Source organism: Fundulus heteroclitus, chromosome 18 (assembly GCF_011125445.2).
Source record: "Fundulus heteroclitus isolate FHET01 chromosome 18, MU-UCD_Fhet_4.1, whole genome shotgun sequence".
In the NCBI taxonomy this organism is placed as follows: domain Eukaryota; kingdom Metazoa; phylum Chordata; class Actinopteri; order Cyprinodontiformes; family Fundulidae; genus Fundulus; species Fundulus heteroclitus.
In genome coordinates this window covers 6,136,717-6,160,298 of record NC_046378.1, presented here as the reverse complement: position 1 = coordinate 6,160,298, position 23,582 = coordinate 6,136,717, and the positions used below count along the sequence as shown (strand labels likewise).

The window sequence follows — 23,582 nt, the reverse complement described above, 5'->3', positions numbered from 1 at the left end:
CTTTCAGACCGGGGTCCGGACCACCCACCGGAAATTAACTCAGAAAAAAGTGTGGAGGAACCCTGCTAATTGGGTTTTAAATTGTAATGGCACAAAATGATTGTTTCAGTTGGATATTTCCCTGAAGTCATTCTTGTAAAGCAAGTTTTGAAAACTTAACATGAAATGTATAAAAATGACAAATATAACCTCTCACAGACCTGTTAGTATTTTAACAGTTTTGTCATGTTGTTGCCTTGTCGCTCCTTGGTCTGTATGATTTTTGCCAAATATTAAAATTGCATTTATATTTCAACCATAATTGCGATTTTAATGTTGTCTGTCTTTTCTCCGCATTAACCACAAGCAACAAAAATGGTCCGTAGATAAAGATGTTTGTAAACAAGGACTATTTAAAACAAGAAACTGAACTGTTTTTTTTTTATTAATCAGAATATTCTTACTCAAGAGAATAGCTTGTTGCATCGGACATCAATCCTTGTTGAACGTAAAGTGCAACCAATAAACAAGTCTATGTATTAAACAGCTTGACCACTACTTAGTGTTGTGGTGAGATTCAGTATGATTATATAAACTGTAAAACAAATAATAAAATCAGATTATTTCACTGCTGCGGTTCTCTTCCCTTCTGCATGGAGGCAAACCCACTTTAAACATATTACTGACACCTAAAGGATCCAGTAATTGTTACGTAGCCAAAATTACAGACCTCTGCCATTTGAAAATTGAAATTTTTTTTTATTGCGATTATATTGTAAATGTTATTAATTGTGCTGCCCTAGGCGTTCCTGCAGCTATCCACTGGTTTTTGATGGTTGGAAAGAAGCTGCTTTGCGTGTGGGGCTATCCTGCAATCACAGAAAGCCCTCCCCAGTCTTCAGGACGGTGGAGGAATGTTGTACTCTGTATTATTGATTAACTTTACTGACGTAGGTTAGATAACAGAGCCTCCTATCGCCTCTCTGATCCAATTAACACAGATTTAGATACACATTGTGTCCTTTGATTTGACCTTTTTACGTACCGCTACCCCCTAAAGCACCCTTATCCCCTAGTTCCAACTCCAACCACTGCTGAATAACGTACCTCAGCATGTTGGGCTTTCCTGGTGGACGACTCCACAAACTTGCCCATCTGCATGCCTCTTTTAGTGCTGGAAATTTCCGGAAAAACCGTCCCTCCCTGTTGACAGTTTGTCAAGCGGGTTGGGTACCTCACCATGTAGCGTCGGGAGCCACCGGCTGCCACTCAGCTCTGGCTGGATGTGATGGATTAGGTTGTTTCAGAAAGCCAGGGCCTTATTCACAGAAATTCTTGTGAAAAATGCCTGATGCAAACCAAAAAAAGCATACGTAAATGTGCCTCATCTCCAACTTTGAATAGTGTGTCGTGGTACAGACGGAAGAGAAATATCCTTACAGCTGTCTGAGGCAACCAGCATAGAAAAGTACCAAAGTTTCCCCGTTTTTAGAACAAGGGCACATCTGGTAGATGCCTCCCTCTTTAAAGTCCCTAAATTTGAAGTACAGAACAAAGCTTTGCAATGAGACTTGGGCCAGTTTTGGATTTTCACGCTAAAGAGTTAATATATGACACTTTTATTCAAAAAGTTTGAGTCTTACAATATGTAAAACGTGATCGAACTAGACCATTATTCCTACTGCATCAAAGTTGGGGAGCATATTGATTATTAGTTCTAATGTTTTTAAAGTGTTGATTGTAATGCAGAGTTGTAGAACAACAAATCTGCTTGAGTTGTTTGACTGGTTATTGCTCAGATCATAATACCGTTCCTGTATTCTGCTCTTTACAGTGAGTGGATCGCCTGGTTTAATTTGGGCTAACCTGTTCATGTAAAGTCTGCAGTTTGCTGCTTTCACATGATGGAAATGATGGCTTTTAAAACCCCACACCAGGGCTCCCTTTATCACAACTGGGAACGTGTCCAAACAGCCATGCTGGTCGGGTTTATAAGAGGGAGGAAAGTGTAGCAGCCAGCTGACCAGCAGTGTGCAGGAACACTGTCCTGCTCTTCTCTGGCTATCGCCTGGAGGAAACTGGTGAAACCACTAAAACCACATGTTTTTTTTTTTTTTTTGTGTGTTTTTTTTTTTTAAACCTCGATATACTTTGACTCCAGTCACCAATCCAGGCTTTTTTCTAAGGCCACAAATATATCGTCATCACAAAAGACTGTTTGAGTGCAGTAATTTTTAGCCAATCTAGTCCAAGTGCTATGAATTAACCTTTTCCATGCTAATGTACTATTTAACCAGTTGGACAGTCTCATGACAGCAGAGGCTCACACCAGACAAATGGCATTACCCACAATGCTAAAGGGCACAGAGTGGTGGAAGCACAGATGAGAGGAAAGAAAAAAAGACTTGTATTGCAACTATTGTCAATGCAGTATTTACCAGTGTTGTCACTAGATTTTCTAATAATATCCTCCAGTCTTACTTGTTTCTAATAACCAGTTAGTTTACAGGTGTCAGTGTGATTAGCTGTCTACATCTATGGTTTCTTGGATTGGACAGAGCTCACCATAAAGTTTCCATTGATTCCTAAAGGGTTGTGTTGCCAAGCGACATTTCATTGTTGAAACTAATCTTAAATCGCCTCTGGCTTTTAGACTCTGTTCTACCCTCATGTCGTCTTCTTCGTCTGACAATAGAGACGAGAGGCTTTTCATTCTTTGTTTTTCCTATTGATACACAAAGCATAAAACAGAACAAACCTGATTATCCAAGATGGCGGCGCAGCAACTTGCTGCAGCCAGAGGCACTCTGCTTTTTTCTGTTGCCACTGCAAGCTCTAAAGTACGGGAGAGAAGAGCTACTTGGTCTGAGACCACACTCCAAAATGTGTGTGTTGTACCGATCGCCGAAACCAGACTCTCTTCCACCCGAAATACAACAGGGCCATCGCTCCGCCCACTTCTGAGGCCTAGGCAGGAAAAGACGTGACGGCCTCCGCACCAGGCAAAACCCTAATTCACACCGACCAGCCCTGCCCAGTCTCCTCCTGGCAAATGTTAGATTCGTCGCCAGTGAGAATCGCCCCCTACGTAAGTTGGACAGCTGTGTAGCGATCTTCAGAGACGTGGCTTACCGAGCATGTGCCGAACGCCAGAGTCAGGCTAGCATGCCGCTCTTTGTTCAGAGTAAATCGTAATGAAACGGCAGAGAAAAGCAAAGGTGGAGGCTTATTAATGTACGTCCACATCACCTGGTGGACAGAGATGATCCACTACAGAGATGAGGGCCGCAATCTGACAGTGGTGATCCAGGAACAACCTCATCCTGAACACCAGCAAGACCAAGGAGGTCATAGTGGACTCCAGGAGGTCCAGGAGGACTGAACACGCTCCTCTACGTACAGGAGGAGGTGGTGGAGCGCATGGACAGCATTAGGTGCCTGAGCATTAACATCTCCTACGACCTCTACTGGACTGTGAACACCCCCCACCTGGTGAAGAAGACCCAACAACGACTCCTCTTCCTCAGGAAACTAAAAAAATGTCTGGACTTCCCACTAAGCTGTTAAAAAACTTTTTAACTTTTTGTTTTATGTCTCAGCATAACTGTGGTATGGAAGCTGCACAGTGCAGGAGAGGAATGATTTAGCACGGGTGGTGAGAACAGCAGAGGGGATTGTGGGATGATGTCTACAGGATCTGGACTCAGTTAATGCAGAGCGAGTCCATAGAAGGGCCAGACACATCTCCACTGATCCCACCACCTGAGCAATGCAACGTTTGCCCCTCTCCCATCAGGTAAAGGCTTTAGAAGCATCAAATCCAGAACTAATGAACTCAGAAACAGCTTCTTTCCAAGAGCTGTGAGGGTTATCGCCCCCTGCTGGGATGTTTGTGCTCCATCATGTTACAATCATACTACTGTTATTGCCTATTTGCACACTCTTATTCTTAGGTATATCAAATTGGACTTTCTGTAAATGAAGACCCAAGGTCGCTGCACAAAAATTACCCCTTGAGATTCATGAAGGACGGCCTAATCCATGTAATGTGGCCCATGTCACTCGCTAAGGGACTGATATCAGAACTACTTTTTATCGTTTTGCAGGCACTAATGTGTGGAAAAAACCCTGTAAATAAGTCTGTTGGATGCGTGTCATGTTACTTATTTCTTTTCTTTTTTACTGTACATCCTAAGCCGGTGTCTGCCTCAAAGGCATTGTCACCATGGTAACACATGGTGACAATAAAGGATTCTTGCTTTCATGTCCTCATCCTAAAATGCTCTTCCTGATAATAGTATCTTATCTCCCAATAAGTTCACAGAAAATCAGAAATCCCATAGTTCTCCTTTGGCACTTCCTGTATTCCTCATGATGGGAGTGATGTACAGCATGAATTTGTGGTAATCGAGGTGGACGAGGAAAACAAAGTTCTGACTGGTCCAATGGTTGAAGAGAACGCAGTTAAATGGCTCTTCAGCCTCCTCGCTGCAGTGTAATCTGTCTGCTCTTAGTTGAGTTGTTGCTGTGTGATTATAGAGGAAGCATTTATGCTGGTGCACCACACTGTGTGGGCGGTGTTTGCTTTTTGCGCCTCTCTCGGCCAATCCATTAGTCCGACTGTACAAAGCACCACCCATGCAGTGTGTTGCACAAAAAAGGAGCAAGTGACCCGGTGAGAAACGTGTTAGTTGAGCACTAAAATGGGCAAAACTGAAAGAGCCAGGCTGTTGTTTCCTCTTAAATATGAATATTATTCATTAAATAGCCCAGCTGATCAACCTTTTATTTGGAGTAAGGCTGCGTGAATAATTTTAGGCTTAGGATTTCTCTCCCCTTATGGAGGCTCCGTTTACAGCCTTGTACTGAGTTCATATTGAAGAAGAAAAAGGATTTACTTGGTTTATGTTGAGACTGGACTGGGATTCACTAATAATTGGTGTCTTCTCTCAAAGAATCACTTCTCATTCAGAATTAAAAAAACAGAAAAAAAGGGAAAGCTTCAGAGCCAACAGGCCTGCGACAGGACCAATGAAAGGTTCAAGGTTGGCGCTACAGGAGATCCTTCAGTGGCAATGATGTGGAATATTGCGATGGCAGAATAGACTCCGATTCTCGGTCTTCCTCGCTCTCATTTTATTACAATGCTTCCCGCCCTCTAACCTTTAGCATCTTGGGCACTATGACCCGTGGCAGATCTTGGTATCTACTGTAGGGAAACGCTGTCCGGTTGGAAATGATCATTGGCTTACAAAGTATAAACAAACAACTAGAATAAAAACTAGAATATTACCAAAGAGAGGTTGTGTATATATTGTCCCTCATTTCAAAAAGGGGAACTTGTGCCTTAAGTGGATTTTCACATGGTCTTTCTTGTAATTGTGAGGATTATGGCTCACACTAAAATTCGGCGCTTCAGAGAATTAGAAAAACATGAAATGGTTAAATATTAGAAACGGCATAATGGGCTAATTAACTCCAAATGCCTGCGGACGCTTCCTGAGCCTCTAAATGATCTCACTCTGGGGTCAGAAGGCGACGCATCATGGAGATGACTCTTCTGGACATCAAGACAATCATCGACACCCCCCCCCCACCCCCACAACCCCACAATCAGGTTACGTTGCTAAAGCCACGTCATGCACGTCTCCACCGTGGTCGTTGGACCAGATGCCCACTGTCGGCATTGTGCAGTTTCAGTGTTTGTGGAATCTGCAGCAAGTTCAAAGTTAATACTTCATATTTAAATGTCCAGAGTTTTAGAACGGATACAAAAAAAAGGGTTGAGTTTTGCGATGAAAGATGTGTAAGAACTCTGCTTTGGTACATCGTCAATATGTTCTAGACCTTTGGGATTCATCCACAGAGATTGTACTATTGCTAGAGGGCACTCCGTCTGCTACGCTGTGCTTTTGCTTTGTATAGATCATCTGTAGCGTCAGAAAACAACTTTTATTCACCTTTGGGTTCCAGTTTGGTGAAACGGGTTACAATGGTTCACCTCAGGTCTTAATGTAAGTGACATAAATTGGTAAACTTGCACCAAATGATGAAAATCTGGTCAGAGTTGGTTTTAAGCCTAAAGACCAGTTTTAATATGGATGGATGTTGGTATTTTTTTGGCATATTTTAGTCTCCTAAATTGAAGTCATTTTGAATGCATAATCTTAACCAATGCATTAGGGAACATGTGTTCCTAATAAAGTCTTGTAGCAGCTTTTATGCTCGACCTGAGAAAACATTGTTTACATGCTAAAGTATTAAACAGACGTGCTTTGCCTTCAGGCTCTGTAAAGTGTTTTTTTGTTGCTTTTCTTCCCAGAACTTGGCTTCCCAGAAAACCAGAACGGATGATTTTGTCGGAGTAGCGTCACCGTGTAACCTCCATCCCCTCCGCAAAGGTAACCGTCTTCAAACCACTTTGTGCCTTGGTCCACCTCGGGGAACAGCCGAGGCACCGAGCAGCTGCGGGCAGCAGTGGACCCAAACGTGTTGCTTCACTGCCACTCGTGCCTGTCCTCAAGCAGGCTAGCAAGTTCCTGGCATGCCCCTGCAGCTGGCCTGGCTACAGAAGCAAAGGACGCTGGGAGAGCAAAGAGCCCCGCCCCTCACGGGTCTGTAGTATAGTCTGTTTGGCAGAGAGGAGGTGAGGATAGCAACAACAGTTTCACTTGCAGCCCACCCCCTGCTGCTGCTTTCTAAAAATAGGTCCAGCATATGCCTGGATGCTCCTCCCTGTGTTGCTTCCTATTAAGTCAAGTCCTCTTTGAAACGCCGAGAGGGTGAGGAGGGTCCGTTTGCTGCTTTTGTGCCGCTCCTTTCATCCTGACTGCCGAAATGCTATCCCTTTAATTTAATCTGCAGGCCTCGGCGTGGGGGAGATGGTTTTGTTGCACAGAAGCAAATGTAACTGCTGATTAAATTTGGCCAGAGTCTGAGGCGGTGGATTTGTGGTTGGCGTCTGATGGTCTGTCTTTTAAACGCCAGTGGTTGTGCTGCGGGCTCCCAGTGCTGGCAGCGTGTGTGCTCACCTCAGGGCCCCAATTAGTTATTCATCATCAAAATGAATCCTCGTGCCGACTAGCTTAATTAATCTGCCCTTTTTAAATGATTTTATAGTTTTATCACAATGCTGTTTTCTCTCACCCCCCACCCTGCATGCATTTAACCTTTATGTGTCCTCTTCATGCAGGTTTTATGCCCGGTGTCGGTCTTACTGCCAGCCTGTTGGCGACTGGAACAGCGTGGAACCATGAGAGCTCCGGGTGTTTGCTGGCCAGCATAGATGCAGATATGCCACGCTGGTCCCCATCCTGATGGACCGAGACACTTTCTCCCACATCCGGCTGTGGTGCCCCCGCCCCTTCGGCACCTACTCCCAGAACAAGGCTCGGAGTCCGGGCTCGGGGGGCAGCAGTGGCGGCGCCAGTGGAGCGGGATCCCCCTCGCTCTGCAAGGCGGAGCACTCTCAAGGGGCCAGGAGGGCCCCGGAGGAAAGTGAAGATGTAGGGATGATGGTCGGGGTCAAGGAGGGAAAGGAGGAGGAGGATGTGGGGTCGGAGAACACGCCGCCTGATCCCGAGCTCGAGCCTGGCTCCGTGCCACAGAGCCAGGCCTCTCAGCCTCCTTCTGCTCCGCCCTCTCCGCCCAATGCAGGGTCTCAGATGCAAGATGGCCGCGTGCTGCTGGACACCTGGTATGTTATCAAACCAGGGAACACAAAGGAGAAAATAGCCTTCTTCGTTGCACACCAGTTCAGTGGAGCAGGCCAGCCCAGACCGAGTGCCATGAAGGTGAGAACCCGACAGAGTGGGGGATGAGCCTCTTCTAAAATGTCCTCAGAAAACTCAGCTCAGATCGCAGTAACGCAATTTATTCATTTGCCAGTTTAATGTCTGCGTCCTGCAATCGCTCAGGACCGCTTGGATTTTAGGGGCCACACATAGAAGCAGCAAATATATTTGAGCATATGTGGAAAGATTTCCTCATGATTTATGACAGATCTCAGTGACTAAGGGAGACAGAACAGTGGACCTGCTCCTCTTATACAGCGCTCTGCATTGTGTTACTTTGTAGCTGCACCTGTGTACTGACAATGACCTTGAATCTGATGGATAATATCACTGTGGCAACATTGTGTCATGATGCCCTTTGTTTCCCACAGGTCAAAGGTAACTGGGCGACGGACTGCAGCAAGGCCAAACGACGAAGGCGCTGTTCATCTTACGACCCTCCAACGCGCTCTCAAGCTCCGACTCCCGACGGCTCCGTTGGTCCTCCGAGCCCCGACGACAGTCTGCAGCTGGGCGTGAATGAGACGGATCTGCTTTCTGTGGCAGAGATGGTTGCCTTGGTGGAGCAGAGGACCGCCATGGCCCTTCAGGGCATCGTGGCCGTTCACGGATCCCAGCAGCACCAGTCGCTCCCCACCACCCACAGCCAGGGCTTCGCCCCCGGCCAGCACACCGTGCTCCGAGGCAGAGCGTCTGACCCCTCTCCTATGCTGTTTGAATCCGACAGTTCGGACGGTCAGGCCGCCCGAGAATCCCAAAAGCCATCGTCTCCCACCCAGACGGACCAGGAGCTGGAGGAGCAGCAGGAGTCGTTCAGGGTAGCTCAGGCCATTGCACACTTTGAGTCTCAAACCCTGGAGAATCGCCTCCATCTGGGTAATGGACCCTCGGTGCACGGCAGTAATCAGGGCGGAGATGGGGAGCCGAGGAGAGGAGACGCCCTGACGCCGCCCCCGCCGCCCAGCCACAGCCACGGGGAGGTGAGGATAGCTTTCAGGGTGTCAAACATGGACCCCCGCTCCCAGCTGGAGCCCGCTGGCCGGTCCCGCTGCATGTTTATGAGCTGCGGCGGGGGGAGCAACCAGGCGGCTGCCAGGGCCAAAGAGAAAATCACCTGTGACTTGTACCAGCTTGTCAGTCCGTCATCGAGAGACCCCGGCAGTCTGCTGCTTGCTGCCACGGCTTCGGCCCCCAAAGCAGACGGCGACCTCCACCAGGACAAGCCGAGCTGCGGCAGCCCCGACCCCACCCAGGAGCTGTCCACGGGGGAGAAAAAGGCTGCGGGGGTGGGGCGGGAACGCGTGACCGGCTTCCACGTGGAGGTGGTGGTGACGGGGGCCGTGGACCAGTGCGTCTTCTACGGCAAGGACAGCACAGAGAATGTGCAGGAGGAGACTGTGTGTTTCGCTATGCCCGCGGGGCCGGGGAGCGGCGGCGGAGGCTCGACTGACCCGCTGTCAGACGACCCCCCTCCCGGACAGCTCTTCTTCCTCCAGTCCCCTAGGGGAGCGGAGGAGGATGTAACGGCACAGACCTCTGGCAGCGGGACAGGAATGTGCTCTTTGGACTGTGCCAACAACAACAGTCCGGGGGCAGGGGTGGCGACGGGCTCGGGGGAGCGGGCGGCGCGACCAGACTCCCCCGGCGTCGGGGAGGACTGTTCGGACCCTTCGCTGTGTCGCCTTTACCGCCACGTGTCCCACGACTTCCTGGAGATCCGCTTCCAGATCCAGCGGCTCCTGGAGCCCAGACAGTACATGCTCCTGCTCCCCGACCACATCATGGTGAACATCTTCAGCTACCTGCCCACCCGCGCCCTGGCAGCCCTCAAGTGCACCTGCCACTACTTCAAGGCACTGATCGAGACCTACGGGGTGCGGGCGGTGGACTCTCGCTGGAACCAGGACCCGCTCTACAGGGACGACCCCTGCAAACAGTGCAAGCGGCAGTATGAGCGCGGGGACGTCTCTTTGTGCCGCTGGCACCCCAAACCTTACCACCACGACCTGCCTTACGGACGCTCCTACTGGATGTGCTGCCGGCGGACGGACAAGGACACGCCGGGCTGCCGGGTGGGGCTGCACGACAACAACTGGGTGCAGCAGCCCGCCGACGGCGCCCAGCCCATCCGCCCCAAGAGGGAAGAAAGGAGGGAGGAGGCCAGGTAGAGGGGAGGGCGGGGGGGTGAATCCGCCTCATACACACCAACTCATCTCATAGCTTACCTCCTCCTCCTGCCTCTCCGTCACCGGGCTGAGAACTGGGGTCCAGAGGGGGCGACAGGGAGGGATCAGCACTCCCTGACTGTTTGCTCGTCTCCTCATCTTCATCCTCACTTTCTCTCCGTAGGGAGGTGGAGATGCGAAGAGAGGAGAGCGGCATCACACTCCTTGCCTTTCTTTTCCCTCCTTTCCAGCTCCAGAACCCCTCTCTCTCCCGACGCTCTGGAGCGGGTTGGGGGGGGTCCCCTCCTGCTGCTGTCAGTCTCGCCTCTGCCTCTGTCGGGGTTCTGTCTGAATCTGCACATGGATGTTACAGTAGGCCATTTATGTGAAAACGTTGCAGTGTTTTGGATTGAGATTAGCATTCATAAAGTGACGTGCAGAAATGTAATGCCTACCAGCGTGCTTTGGGCTCCCAACACTCGTCCCGGGCGTCCGTGTCAGCTGTACAGAGGGGGGGGAGGGAGGGGGGGCTGCGAGGGCCGGGGAAAAGCTTTCGGTGCAGAATGTTTAGAGTTTCTACAGAAATGTGATTGTAAAAAGCAAACTTGATTTTATTGTTTTTCCTCCGTTGTACAACATGCCCTCTGTAGCGGTCCTGCACCACGCATTGCTCTGTTCTGAATGTGCTGTAACGTATTAAGTGGATGGGTCCCCTGATGCTGCTGCTGAACTCCCGGCTCGTCGCTGACGTGGGTTCTGAACGCGGCTCCCGCCTCTCCGACGCTCCAGAGCGCAGCCCGACCTCGCTGACCAGCCATAAATAGGAGCCGCTGTCTGGTTTACAGAGAATTCTGGGAGACGGACTTGAATGGGATTTAAAAAGAGAAACTAGATGTCACTTTGGAAAGGCCTGATGTCACTTTGTATGGTTTGATTGGTTTGTGTGTTTGTTTTTTTTGCCATTTTTGTTTCTTTCGTTTGGCTGTTTTTATTGGGTTATTTTGTGTCTGAATGTTTGCTGTTGTATTTGCTTTTATTCATGAGGATTGTGTTCTTCGTGTATCAGTCTGTCATCCTACTGAAACAACAAAGTATATATATATTTTTTAAACGGTCATTGTTTTAACCCCCGGCTCTCTTCCTTCCCTGCGCCTCCACAGAGCCATCGTTCATACGTTGACGTGTGTCCCACTATCCCCCACAGACAGCAGAAACTCTCTATACCAGCTTCCAGCCTTAAAAGCCCCCCTACCTCTTACCCGTCCTTCCAGAGACTGAAGCGTCAGATACCTCACGGATGATCAGAACATGCTGAAAGTTGCACAGAACCGCATTGTGGGGGCTGGGTTAATATTTTTATTTTTTTGTTTTTCTTCCACACTCCATCCAGCGCCGCTGGATCCTCTCAAAAACATTGAGTGCCTGGTGATGGCTCTGACTCTTCAATCTTGGGGGAGGGGTGTTTAAAAAAATGGAGCCTATTTATCCGTACCCTCCTCTCCCTCGCTTTTAACCTCCCTGACCACCCCCCCACCCCTGCAAAGCTGACAGACTGGACGTTGAACTGATGTGATGAATGATGCTGAAACTGTGCATGGAGCTGGGAAGATGGTTGGGACGTCATGGGAGAGCTCTGTAGGTTGCAGATGTGTACAATGCTAATGGGAAATATCTGCTTAAATAAAAACAAGTGATGATTAAAACTGGAAATCTGAATGACTACCTGGTCAGCGTGCTGTTTTTATAGCAGGTTTTTCCTCTGACGATGATGATGGGGGGTGTAGAGCAGCCGGACGGGGCCACTTTAACGCTTTTATTGATTTCCTGTAAGCCAAAGTTTTAATAGGTTGGGAGCTACTTTATAAACCCATTTGTGAGTTACTTAACGTTTGTGGCTCAGCGTCTCCTTCACACCTTTACCGATGACTGATTGGATCAGAGTGTAAGCAGATCCTGTAATGGAGTCCAGATCTGGTGACGGTGGGATCGTTGGGGCTGCAGAAATGGAAGGAAGACATTTGAACCTCCTGCCGAGGTTGTGTGTCCGGCTGAACCTTCGCGGTTACAGGGGGGTTGCTAAAGTATCTGCGCCGCGTCGAACCTTTCCTCAAGTGCGGTGCTTGTTTTTTAGGACCCCCGAGTCTTAACTCAACGAAGCGGCTCATGAACAGGTTAGGTCTGGGCTTTGACTAGGCCATTCGAACACATGACGGAGTTTCAGGCTGAACAATTTTGTCGTGGCTCTGGTTGTGATTGAGGTGGCGGTCCTGCCTGGTAGGGGACCCTCCATCCTGCTCTCGAGTCTTTCAGTAGTTAGCTTCGTCAGTCTCAGCGCTGACTGGCCTTGCTGTGTCCCCACAGCATGATGCTACCACCCCCATGTTTCGCCGCGGCCCTGGTGGGTTCAGGCTGTTCCTCCGCAGAGAGCATCTCCTCTGAACAGGGTGTCTTCTTTCCTGTTTGCTGGGTCCCCCGACATGACTTCTAACAGTTTTCTAACTACGCGTTTCTCTCCAACTCCTCCAGAGTTGCTGTGGCCGTCTTGGCTACTTCTCTGACTGAAGCGCTCCACGCCCTGCCTTTTAGTTTAGCTGGCCACACCCTATGTTGTACCATACTCTTGTTTTATGGTCATTGAAGAGCGGATGGAAGCGTGCCTGTGTAAGACATTCAAGCTTGGGATATCGTTTCATCATCTACCAACTTCCTGACCTGACGGCTGGGCTCCTCGTTGGCTAACAAACCTCTGAACACCTCTGCTGAGATCATACTAGGCACAGGAGGACAATATTTACTAAGCAGGTGAATCCTGAAGTTTCATCAAGACCACCGGGTAGAAATGCACATCCCATTTTTCCAATTTTCATTTGTTAAAAAAAATGTAGAAAGCTGAAGGATTTCTCTTCCTCTTCAGATAAACCACAGGCATATTTTCAATGGATGTGTGTAGACGTAACCAGACCACTGTATAAAACAAGTGACTGCTTCCATGATGCGGATAACCCATGGTGGTGAGAAGGCAAGAACAACCTAAATGATAGTGAAACATATTAATTAGTTATTTCTAATATAAGGTTTTTGTTGCAAAGCACAGAACAGGTTTGGTGCTACTGTGAATAGTTTAGGATTGCGCTGGAGGCCTGTAAGTTTATTTTGGTGCAATGACCAAACGGTGCCGGCAGGTGGCACTGTTTCATTAGCTGTGTGGCAGTCCTTTAAGAGCCTGATCCCAGTGCTGTAATCAGCGTCACAGCAGCTCACGGTCACGCTTGGATTCAACATATGTTATCATTACGAGGGTGATTTGGTACGCCATAAGAAATTATTTCAACTGTTGGTGTGGTCGCAAAACTAATTTAATATTTGCCTTTACATATATTTAATCTGATGTTTTTCAATAATCGTACTAGTATATACCAATAGTATATTATGTTCTCATTTAAATTATGAAATGGACAACTAATGTTAAAATTCAGTCCTGGTCTCACCCGTCTTACTCAAAGTACAGAATTGGGTCCTCCATGCCACTTATGTATTGCGATTTATTGCTGAATTAATCATTGACAGCTCAATACTGCTAGGGAAATAATTAGTTGTCTGAGAGGATGTAGGGAAAGATTAGACCTGAATATGAATGACTTATGCAGGAGAAGTTTATCATAGTTGCAGGACCCGGAGACACGAAAAACAGGACATTGTGTATAAAGAAGGACAGAACTATGTTAAAACCAGTCATAGCCTAGGCCCAAACCAGGATTCACTGTTACTGATCAAAATGCAGGGCTATTGAAGCTAAAGTCATTTTAAAGTGTATATTGTGTCTACTGTCAGCAAATAAACAGAATTTTTAGTCAAGCTTCCAGAACCGGGCCACAGGCAGCAGGTCTTCACCATTTCTTATCAGGTTCTTGTTCTCTGTGTTCTCCTCATTCTGGCCTGTTTCTCTCTCTCTGCTGTCTCTCCCTGTCTGCGCTACATTCATACATCGACCAAAGCAAATTATTATTATTATTATTATTATCCAGTGTTATATGACAATGTGAAATTGTCTCTAGTTCTCTCACCTGAACTGTTCTCCTGTCTTTTTAAAAAAGGACCAGTGGCCATAGTTGGCAAATAACAAAAAAAAAAAAGATATACATTTTCAAATTAAGCAATACTGGAATTAATAATAGATTTATAATAGGTTTAACACCTTAGAATACATTCCAATACCCCTAAAATTGTCAAATGAGATAATTTCTACTCCCCCTGCAACAGAGTCAGTGATCCAAAGATGTGGTAAAGTTATTCTAATTTATTCCTAAAATGGGTCTGGACCCATTTTAGGAAAAGACGTGAAGTGAGAGAAACCGGGGTTTATTTTGACAGAGATACAAGCATTTAAAAGTCATAGGGGGTAGAAGAGGGTTAGAGATATTTATTGGGCTTAGTCCCTCACTGCATGTTTCTCATAAACCAATTCTAATACAGTCAAGTGTGTAATAAAACTCAGCAGCGCCATATTATCACATTCTACCACTAAACACGTTCCTTCATCATGCTGAAATTCACGTCTGTGCTCCCTGCATAACAACATAACATAATATCTAGCAGGGGCCAGAGTTAGCAAGAATTACAAAAACAGTAATAAACTGGGTGGGGACACAGGCGGCGTCATCCTTCATGACAGGTTTGTTTACAGTCAGAGCGTGACGTGACCACTACCAGATAAACGTTTGATCGTCTGCTCTGGCTCCCGTGGGGAATGAGATCATGGGAGCTCGTCCCCAGCTAAAGCGACACAGAAATATTTAGCTGGGGACAAACGGGCGCGGTCAGGCGAAGTATCCCCACAGAAAAACAGCAACGGCCATCATGACCAGCGCGTTGGAGTCCACGGTGTACTTCCACACCGGCTCCTCGCTGATGTCAGGCATCGGCGGCTCTGGGGCCTCGGCCGCTTGGTCATCCTGAGCCTGCTGGTCTGCGCTCAGTCCACAGAATCCACCAATCAGGCCACAGATTCCCGACTTTTTACCGCCATCAGCTTCTACAAGGAAGAAAGACGTTGTGTTTGTAGCCCATTCTTTCTGTCTGACTCGGTGTTATTTCCTCTCTTGCCCACCTGTGACTGCGTTAGCCTTCTCTACCCTCCTGTCCTTGGCCTTCTTCTGGGCTCCTCTGGCTCTTTCTTCCTGCTCCCAGTCCAGATCCTTCCTCTCCTCCTTAGAGTGGCGAAGGCTGAACACCAGACGATGGAGCTGAAAGAAACAAAAGGCCGTTTTTGTTCCCATCGTTGCACTGTCCGGATGAGACCTCTCCAGGCGTTCTCTGCGGTCTGAGCCGGGCGTTCAAACCTCGCGCTTACATGCTTCTCCTCGATGGGCTCCGTGCAGAAACTGACCAGCAGCACCAGCACCGACGTGCAGCAAAACAGGATGATGGCGAAGTGCAAGTAGTGGACGCCGCACACCAGGAAAGGGCACTGAGAGGGGAAGATGCAGCTGCCCGTTCCAAACCAGAACTCTGGCAACATCCGGCACAGGCCCACGGCCAGACCACCGACCAGGCCCCAGAAAGCCCCCTGAGGGAGAAAAAAAAACCCCAGCGTCGTTTGGAGGGTATGACGTGAGATAAACTAATATCAGAGGAAGCCTTCTCACCGTTTCGTTGACCCTCTTGACGAAGACCGCGAGCAGGAAGACGGAGGCAATGGGTGGGGACAGGTAGCATGACACTGACTGGATGTAGTCGAAGAGCTGACCGCTCTGGGCTGCCTGAACAACGGGGATCCAGCAGATGCTGATGGCCACGATGCACAGGACCCACACACTAAAGAGCAGAGGAACCATGAGATGTGGCACACGGGTACTTGGGATTTGGAGTGTCTTTCACGTTTTGTGCATCCGTGTGTGTGTGTTCATTATTTTGCGCCACACAGTTGCAGCCTGTCCCCAAGCCAAGCCTCTGTAGAGCCGTGGTCCCCTAGAGTTCCAGCTGCATGCCTTTCAGGTATTTCCATCTATCTTCCTGTTAACTCTGATTATCGTCCCTGCTGAAGAAAACTATTTCCACGGCAGGAAGCTGCCACCGCCGTGTTTCATCCTAGTTTGATCAGCGACGTTTTGTGCCACAAAATGGGCTTCTTTTTTTTGTTTTACAGGCCAAAAAAACTTCCATTTTGGTCCCATCGCTGAGAACTGGGCATTGTTTGTTGCTTAAAGCGCAATCATCCGAACTCTCCCAAACTAAATTGAATTTTGTGTTGTGTGTGGACAACATAAAGACATCTGACATCTTCGCAAGGCTCTGGAACTGGTGCGTCCACAGAGATCCTTTTAGCAGTCAGGCAGACCGGCCGTGTCGCTTTTATTTTGGCACAAAATCAAACAAACCCTTAAATGTGGCCGTCCGTTTTATGGTCCGCTTACCGGCCCACTACGATGAGCTCCCGTTCGGTGGCCTGCGGTCTGATGCGGGTCCAGATGTCCATGGTGAACAGGGTGCTGCTGCTGTTGAAGATGGACGCCAAAGAAGACATGAGAGCGGCGAGCATCACAGCCAGCATCAGGCCTCGCAGACCTGGACAAAGGCAGACGGTCAGGGTGAGCAGCTCCCATCAGATGTTTACACACACACTCATCACCGGCAGGGTCCACAAAACTATTTCTCTATGCAAATATAAGTCTAAACTCTTGATAAACTGAAAATCCCTGCTGTGATTCCAGCCTGAAAGAATACGAGCTAAAAAGCACCATCACAAGCCCAGAACAAGTGTGCCATTCTGGCAGAAGATGGGTGTATGTAAACTTCTGAGCCTAGCTGCGTTTGTTCTTACCGTTGGGCATGACTGTGACCACCAGTTTAGGGTAAGCTATGTTGGAGCAGCCCACTTCGGTCCCGCAAACCTTCTTACAGATCTCTGGGACCACACAGCCAACCTCGTCTACAGAGAGAGAAAATAAAGGCGTTTACACAGATTTCCTGTACAGTTTCACGTCTACGGCCAGTCAGCGGTGACCCCGGTCGGTCAAAAACTGGCCTTCAGAAGTGACTCATCAGAATGATAGCGCTGGATTTCATAGATCTCTCTGATTTGAAAAAAAAAAAAAAAACATTTTCAGGGGTGGGGGCGCTTACCTGGGTAGAGGATCCTGCTGATCATGCCGGGGAACACCATGAGGAACATGGGAAGCAGCTTGAGGTAGCCACACACGATGCAGCCGGCCTTCACGTGGGTCAGGCTGCGAGCTGCAAGGCATCGCTGCACAATCACCTGCAGACGGGCACGGACAAACACACCCATGACCAGCCTGGAGTCAGCCTATGACTGAACCTGTAAAGGTTTCTGGAATGCAGTGGTTCGGTGTGTGGGACCGCAGTGGGTCCAGTGCCTCGCAGCCCCGAACCTCAACTTGAGGAAGACAAAGGATCCAGGAGTTCCACAATGTATTCGAGAAATAAAAACTCGTTAGGCTCAGTGGTGCTCAGGAGTTTTCATAATTGGGAATTTTAATCTGGACTTTGACTGGACCATTTATCTAAAGCATTTGATTCCAGCTCCATGTGCTGGATGGTGAACCTCCCCACAGAGCTTTGGAGCCTCAGCCTGGTTGCCCTTTGTGTAGCTCTACCCATGTTCCCATCCCATCCGACCATCTTCCCTGTCCCCAATGAAGAAAACCATCACATCTCTCTAGCTACCTGGATTTAAATTTCTGCTGTGAGAGCAATCCTTCACAAGTGGAAATCTTTCATGACTGTCTACGGTCATACCTGGAGTCAGCTGGACTGGCAAACACCTGCCGGTTCCTTCAGAAAACAGAGCCTGGGGACATGGCTTCAAACTGCAAACCTACATCCGAGCAAAACACAAGACCTGTGGGAATGCGTCTTTAAACAAGGGGTTCCCAAAGTGTTGGTCGCGAGAGGATTTGATGCTGATGTGCTCAAAGATTTAGTATTTGCTTATTTGTGAAACCGATGTCAAAGAATAACATCACAAGATGCTCCACGCTCCTCATGTTAACGCAGGAGGAAGGCTGCACTTTTTTGTAAGAGTTCTTACAAAGTATCACTTTATTCTCGTGATCCTCCCCCCTAGAAAATATGGAAAAAAATCCCACTCACCAGCCCGTCTCTGGCGCTGTTATTTTAAGGGTCGCAGGGGAACTGCTGTTCTGACGGACCGCATTGCTCTACCTGTGCAGACAACCCAACACGACAGCGGACCGAACCTCCCATGTGAGAATGGCATGACGGGGGACAGTAGATGCTTCAGGCTTGTTTGCTGCCACAGTTTTCTGGGGTCAAACAATTTTAAGACCTGTTGAGGATCAGATGCCTTTGAGCCCCCTGGGCCATAAGACCTTAGACCTTAAAGAGGATGTATTCGTTTCCACATGACCGACTCTAACCCCTCAGCAACAGTTCCTGGACATAATACACGTCAGTGCCCTTTGCCCTAATCTTAAATCCTGCAGATGTTTAACCGCAGAAAGTGCTGCAGTGTAGACGAGCCCTCAGGATTTCGTTATCGCCCGCCCCCTCCACCGCAACCCAACTGTGTCACCATGCCGCCTCAGATCCGTGCTTAAAAGCTAAATAAACAGGACATTCATGCATTTGTGGAAACAATGAAGTCTTTGTCATGCACACTTTTTATTCAAACATCTCAGCAACGACGAGGTTGTAAGAAGCTGGCCGGCTCAGCCGTGGAAAGATCTCCCCTCCACCGCCGGGTCGCTCACCTGATCAGAGCACCAGTACCAGATGCCCCCTATTGTCATCCCAAACAGCACGCCGGGCCAGGGGAGGTCCCCCGTGGTCGGGTCCCTCAGCATGCTGAAGGCGTCCTGCCTGGGGGTGTAGCACTGGGGGGAGATGTTGTAGCGCTGGGCGTCCAGGGAGGAGAAGTTACTCGGCACGGCAGAGCTGTACTTGGCGATCAGCGCGCTGTAGCCGCCGATTTCAGCGAAGGCTGATGGTGACAGGTGCAAAACCACAGAGAAGTCATCTTAGTGTGAGTGTGACGGTCCAGCTGCGCACCCTCAGTGGTTCTGTTTCTGCTGTTTCTATGATAGGACCTATCTTCTACCCTACTAACAGTGCACCTTCTTATTTACAGAAACCAGGAAGAGCATGACGGTTTAGCTGTTCTTTCCCTCATCCACTGAATAAGTGAGTTTACAGCCCCTGGTTAAACTCTTTCCTGGTTTCCTTGCAGCTGTTAGATCCAGACAAAGGCCTCGATGGCCTGAAAACACAAACTGCGTGGTTTGAAAACCAGAAAATAAAATTTAATTGAGACCCCGGACGGTTTTTACTTACAGAAGCCGGTAAGGACGAAGGCCCCGGCGATGATGACAAACGTCTGAAAAGTGTCCGTGTACATCAGAGCTGCAAGGCCCCCTGGGAACCATACACAAGGAAAGTCACGTGGAGAGACTAAAAGGTGGACGGGCTGGAGCAGTTTGTTCTCACACGGTTTAAGATGTGCAAGAAGCACGTGCAATAAGCCTACTCACAGCTCTTATTCTGCATGAAATGTGTGAAAAAGCATCATTTACAAGTTTTATATCAGTGACACAATCTCACACTGAAACATTTACAAAGATCCAACCCTTAAATTGAACCAAAGAATTATTATATTTTTAAATCACAGATGTCAACTGGAGGTGTGTGTGAAGCACATTTATATAGCCACCAAAGCTGGTCGTTAGAGAACCGCAGCAAACAGCAGCATCTCCACAACGACCATTAAACGGCATGGAGCGGGAGATCTGTGTTGCTCTGGGCCCGTTTCTCTTCCAGAACCTGGGAAAAGGCACGACTTCAGGAACCAACTATAACACCGGGATCTAAATAAAAACCTTGTAAGGAAGTAAAAGTAGTAACTAAACTTTATTCATATAGCCCCTTTTGGGATATAAAAATCACAAAGTTCTTCACAAAAGACCAGAACAACAGCTAAACAGACGAAAATGCACAAAAAACCCCAAGAGAAATGAATGAAAAGCTGATTTAAAGATGCGTTTTTAACTGGCTTTTAAAAGAGACCATAGAGTCCGCCAAGCTAACGCCCAGAGGAAGAGCGTTCCAGAGTCTGGGGGCCACAGAACAGAAAGCTTGGTCCTCTTTTGTTTTCAGCTTAGTATGGGGCACCATCAGCGGGGCCTCAGGGACCCGCCAGGGACACGTGGGTCTGCAAGCCTGTGGGTTGGCAGACTGAAAATCTGAAGAGAACCATACCATACCATACCAATTTTATTTATAAAGCACTTTAAACACCAGCAGGAGCAAAGTGCTGCACCCAATCATAAAATACAAACGATCACTCATAACACAATAAGCAAAATACTATATAAAAGTAGTAATAAAAGGAAAGTAAAACACAATTAAAAAAAAAGTCAACGTCTCAGATTGTGTTAAAAGCCAAGAGAAATAGATGGATCTTAAGACGGGATTCAATGACCCACGGCTGGGGAATCGACTCAGAAAGGGTTCACTCGATATAAAGTCAAGGTTTCCCCTGGAACTCTTTGCCCAGAGAGCCTGAGACTGAAGCGCAGAGCTTAGGGGAAGACCACGGACTCTGGATCAGTGGTTCCCCACCTCTTACACTGGGAGCCTCCCCTTCAAATGACGTGCCCCCCACCACCATCACAAATACACACCTGAGTGAATCAGTTCTTTCTTTGTACCGTACAAAGAAAGAAAGTCGTTCTGTCTTTATACGGTACTGGCAAAGAAAGAACCGTACGACTGGCTCTGTGTAATCCTGGTGAAACAGACCTAATTTCATCATGAATGGTGTTGCGACGCCACGCCGAATGACACACACACACACACACACACACACACACACACACACACACACACACACACACACACACACATCAGGCCTTTTTCATTATTTGTTGTACACTGGTTCGTCAATCAAGCTGCCCGTTGATTTCATCCTGAAGCGGGACGAAGACGTTCTTTCTTAGCAGCTTTTTCGGTCACTTTAATTCACGTTGAACGGTTGGATTTTTCTAGTGTTTAGTCTGAAATAACGTTGAAGCGCGGAAAAAAACAAACAAGATTTTAAGATGTTTTGCACTTCTCTGCTGGGGGCGGTGATAAGTATAGCGGGGACTGAAACTATGACCATGCTAAGGCCAATGGGGTCAGCTAAAAATATCCTGCAGGCTGTGCTCAGCACTTCATGTGAGAAAGACCTTTGGGCAGCACACACACACACACACATACCCGTGACGGTGTACAATGCCGTGATCAACAGCAGGGCAATGACCGCAACGTAGATGTTCCAGCCTAAGGCCTGCTGGATGAACACGGCTCCAGAGAACATGTCCACCTGACGGGGAGGAAGGAAGGGATCAGAACAAGGGACGCAAACAGGCGGCCTGAAGTTTTACAGAGCGGGCGGCGGGACTCACTGAGATCTTGGTGAAGATGTACAGGAACAGCGAGATGATGGACAGGTAGAGGCTGATCCTGGTCCCGCCGAAGCGCTTCTTCAGGTACTGCGGCATCGTGATCACCTGCAAAAAGGCCACAGCATCATCCCGTCGCGGCGGTGAGCGACGGGAGGGTTTGTCACACGGCGCGGGAAAAGAGTGCGCGGCCCGGCCCTCTTACCCCGGCTGTGAGGTAGACGGGTACGAAGAGCCAGCCCAGGAGCAGCACGATGAACAGGGCCTGAGACGTGAAAAGCAGCAGCACAAAGTCACGTGGCACACACCGTCTCCAACTCACCCGCGCAAACTCCAACATGGCTCATTTTTTGGGATCAAAACTAAGGAGTGCGTCGTTAAACGAGAAAAGGATTCATGGTGCCTAACATGTTCTTTAAACAAAAACCCCTGTCCGTGCTGAAAAACATGTCCCGGGGCCAGCATGACGCCGCCACCACCGTGTCTCACCATGGGAATGCTCACACCGCATGCTACAATTTTTACTTAACAATTTTGTGCCATTTGGTGTTGGTCGATCACACGGGAGCGCCATCCGATAGATTACTTCAGAGCACTTTATTGGTTGTACTGTGAGAAATGGTGAAAAGGTTCTGTGACGTGCCGGATCGGCACGTTTTGGAGCGCCGCTGCTTACGTTCCACTCGAAGCCTCCCACGGCGATGCCCCCCGCCGCCCCGGTCCCCGCCAGGCCCACGAAGTGACCGCTCCCGATGTTGCTGGCAAACAGGGAGGGCCCAACCTGCAAGAAGAACACTCAGTGCTGTGAGGGGATTTAGAGCAATGCAGGAGTAGCAATAAAAACCTTTGTTTTAGACTTTGCTCGGCTAATTGATAAAAATGAAAACTGTTTAAAAATATTCTGCAAATAATTTTGTGTTCTTCAACAGTCCAGAATACTACAGGGAGAGTGGAGGTCTGGCCTTAGCAATGTTAAATCTGAAAAGTGTGGCTTGCATTCCCCCCTCCAACTGCCCCTTTCACTCTGCCACCACTGAATAAATGCAATGGCAAAGGTAGAAACTGATTTATGAATCTGCCCTTTAAAGCATGTATCATGTAAGTCAAACAGATAAAAACTATAAACCGGTTGCACAGCTTGGTAGAAACGTCGTAGGAAAGAGCGTTTCATCAAGTAACCCTGAGGTGAAAAGAAAACCGTCCGGTCTTTGTTTTGCTCAACAAAGCCCGTCATCTTACACTATAATCACTCCTCAGCACCTCTGCGATGAGGGGCATTGTTATATTTTTTTAAACAAACTATAAAACATTTCTTTAGAGGTTCTGTTGCCCTCTAAACTCACCGACCACCAAGCCATGGAGCGTCCGGCCAGGAAGTATCCCCCCACGGTCCCACGGTTGGTCCGAAGCATGGACTGGAGCACACAGGGAGTGTTAAAGAGTTTTCCTGCTCCGTATCCTGATGGCCTGGCACAAAGTGTGAAAGACTCACCCAGACGCCAACGGCGATGACCATGAGGAAGTATCCGATGATGACGGCGATGTCTGCCGGATTGTTGATGGTCACTTTCTCTGACGGGGGCTCCTCCATCTCTGCTCTTCGGTCAAACCTGAAACTTTCTGCCGTTCTCACAGCAACCGCAGCTTCCCGGGAAGCCTGGCGCCTCTCATGCACGCCTCCATGCGGGCGCAATGGTAAGGCTGGGCGGGACAGTTCAGCTTGGTCAGCTTGGACCGAGAACTTTGGTCACATGTGGTAATATGCAGAATCAGCTGTTTATTTATTAGAGTAATTATTAACACCAAAGCATGAAAAACACCGCCCGTGTTGTTCTGGGTACTTTTTATAGAGCTCTGTCTTTTTTGTCTCATCAGGTTTTTTTGCTTTGACAACCAACAAAGGCTAAATTGCCTCTATTTCTGTTTCTATTCCTGCTTCTTATCATCCAATCATTCTGGTTTTTGAAAAAACTCACAAACAGGCAACATCCTCGACCGATCCTTTACCCAAGCGTCCTCCAAACTTTTGGTTTCATAAAGGTCAAGGAGGGCAGCTTCTTTTTTTTAATGTGCCCCACGGAGTGCGTGTGTTGGGTTGACCAGCTTCAGTACGGAGAACATGCGGTGCTGGAGAAAAGTTTGCATACCATCACTACGGACCACGGGTGTCGTACTCGTTTTGTGCATTTTTTGAATTGTGTGAATGTTTTTGCCCCCTTACATGC

At 48.3% G+C, this 23,582-nt stretch overlaps 2 protein-coding genes across 2 annotated transcripts; one reads left to right on the top strand and one right to left on the bottom strand.

The window, feature by feature from the left end:
* The first annotated feature begins 6,301 nt into the window (after positions 1-6,301).
* On the top strand, positions 6,302-11,656 carry LOC118566678 (F-box only protein 46-like). Its single transcript, XM_036149669.1, has 3 exons — positions 6,302-6,380; positions 7,172-7,772; positions 8,144-11,656. The coding sequence occupies exons 2-3, from the start codon at positions 7,296-7,298 to the stop codon at positions 9,938-9,940; spliced, it is 2,274 nt and encodes a 757-aa protein (XP_036005562.1). The 5' UTR covers positions 6,302-6,380; positions 7,172-7,295; the 3' UTR covers positions 9,941-11,656.
* Positions 11,657-14,342: 2,686 nt separating this feature from the next.
* slc5a2 (solute carrier family 5 member 2) lies at positions 14,343-23,149 on the bottom strand. The gene is made up of 15 exons (XM_012872653.3): positions 22,850-23,149; positions 22,701-22,772; positions 22,034-22,138; positions 21,563-21,622; positions 21,361-21,465; positions 21,173-21,278; positions 19,250-19,330; positions 18,670-18,899; positions 17,060-17,195; positions 16,758-16,865; positions 16,351-16,501; positions 15,583-15,751; positions 15,288-15,503; positions 15,045-15,180; positions 14,343-14,969 (listed from the first exon to the last, which is right to left on the bottom strand). Exons 1-15 carry the CDS (start codon positions 22,946-22,948, stop codon positions 14,755-14,757), a joined length of 1,989 nt encoding a protein of 662 aa, XP_012728107.2. The 5' UTR covers positions 22,949-23,149; the 3' UTR covers positions 14,343-14,754.
* Between the last annotated feature and the right edge of the window lie 433 nt (positions 23,150-23,582).

Bases quoted from the DNA above. Each gene is read 5' to 3' on its own strand.
- LOC118566678 (XM_036149669.1), top strand. From the start codon at position 7,296: ATGGACCGAGACACTTTCTCCCACATCCGGCTGTGGTGCCCCCGCCCC. The intron at 7,773-8,143 runs GTGAGAACCCGA...TGTTTCCCACAG, and splicing joins CCAGACCGAGTGCCATGAAG to GTCAAAGGTAACTGGGCGAC.
- slc5a2 (XM_012872653.3), bottom strand. From the start codon at position 22,948: ATGGAGGAGCCCCCGTCAGAGAAAGTGACCATCAACAATCCGGCAGAC. The intron at 17,196-18,669 runs GTGAGCGACCCG...GCCCGTCTGCAG, and splicing joins GGTACTGGTGCTCTGATCAG to GTGATTGTGCAGCGATGCCT. The intron at 16,866-17,059 runs GTAAGCGCCCCC...CTCTCTCTGTAG, and splicing joins CAGCAGGATCCTCTACCCAG to ACGAGGTTGGCTGTGTGGTC.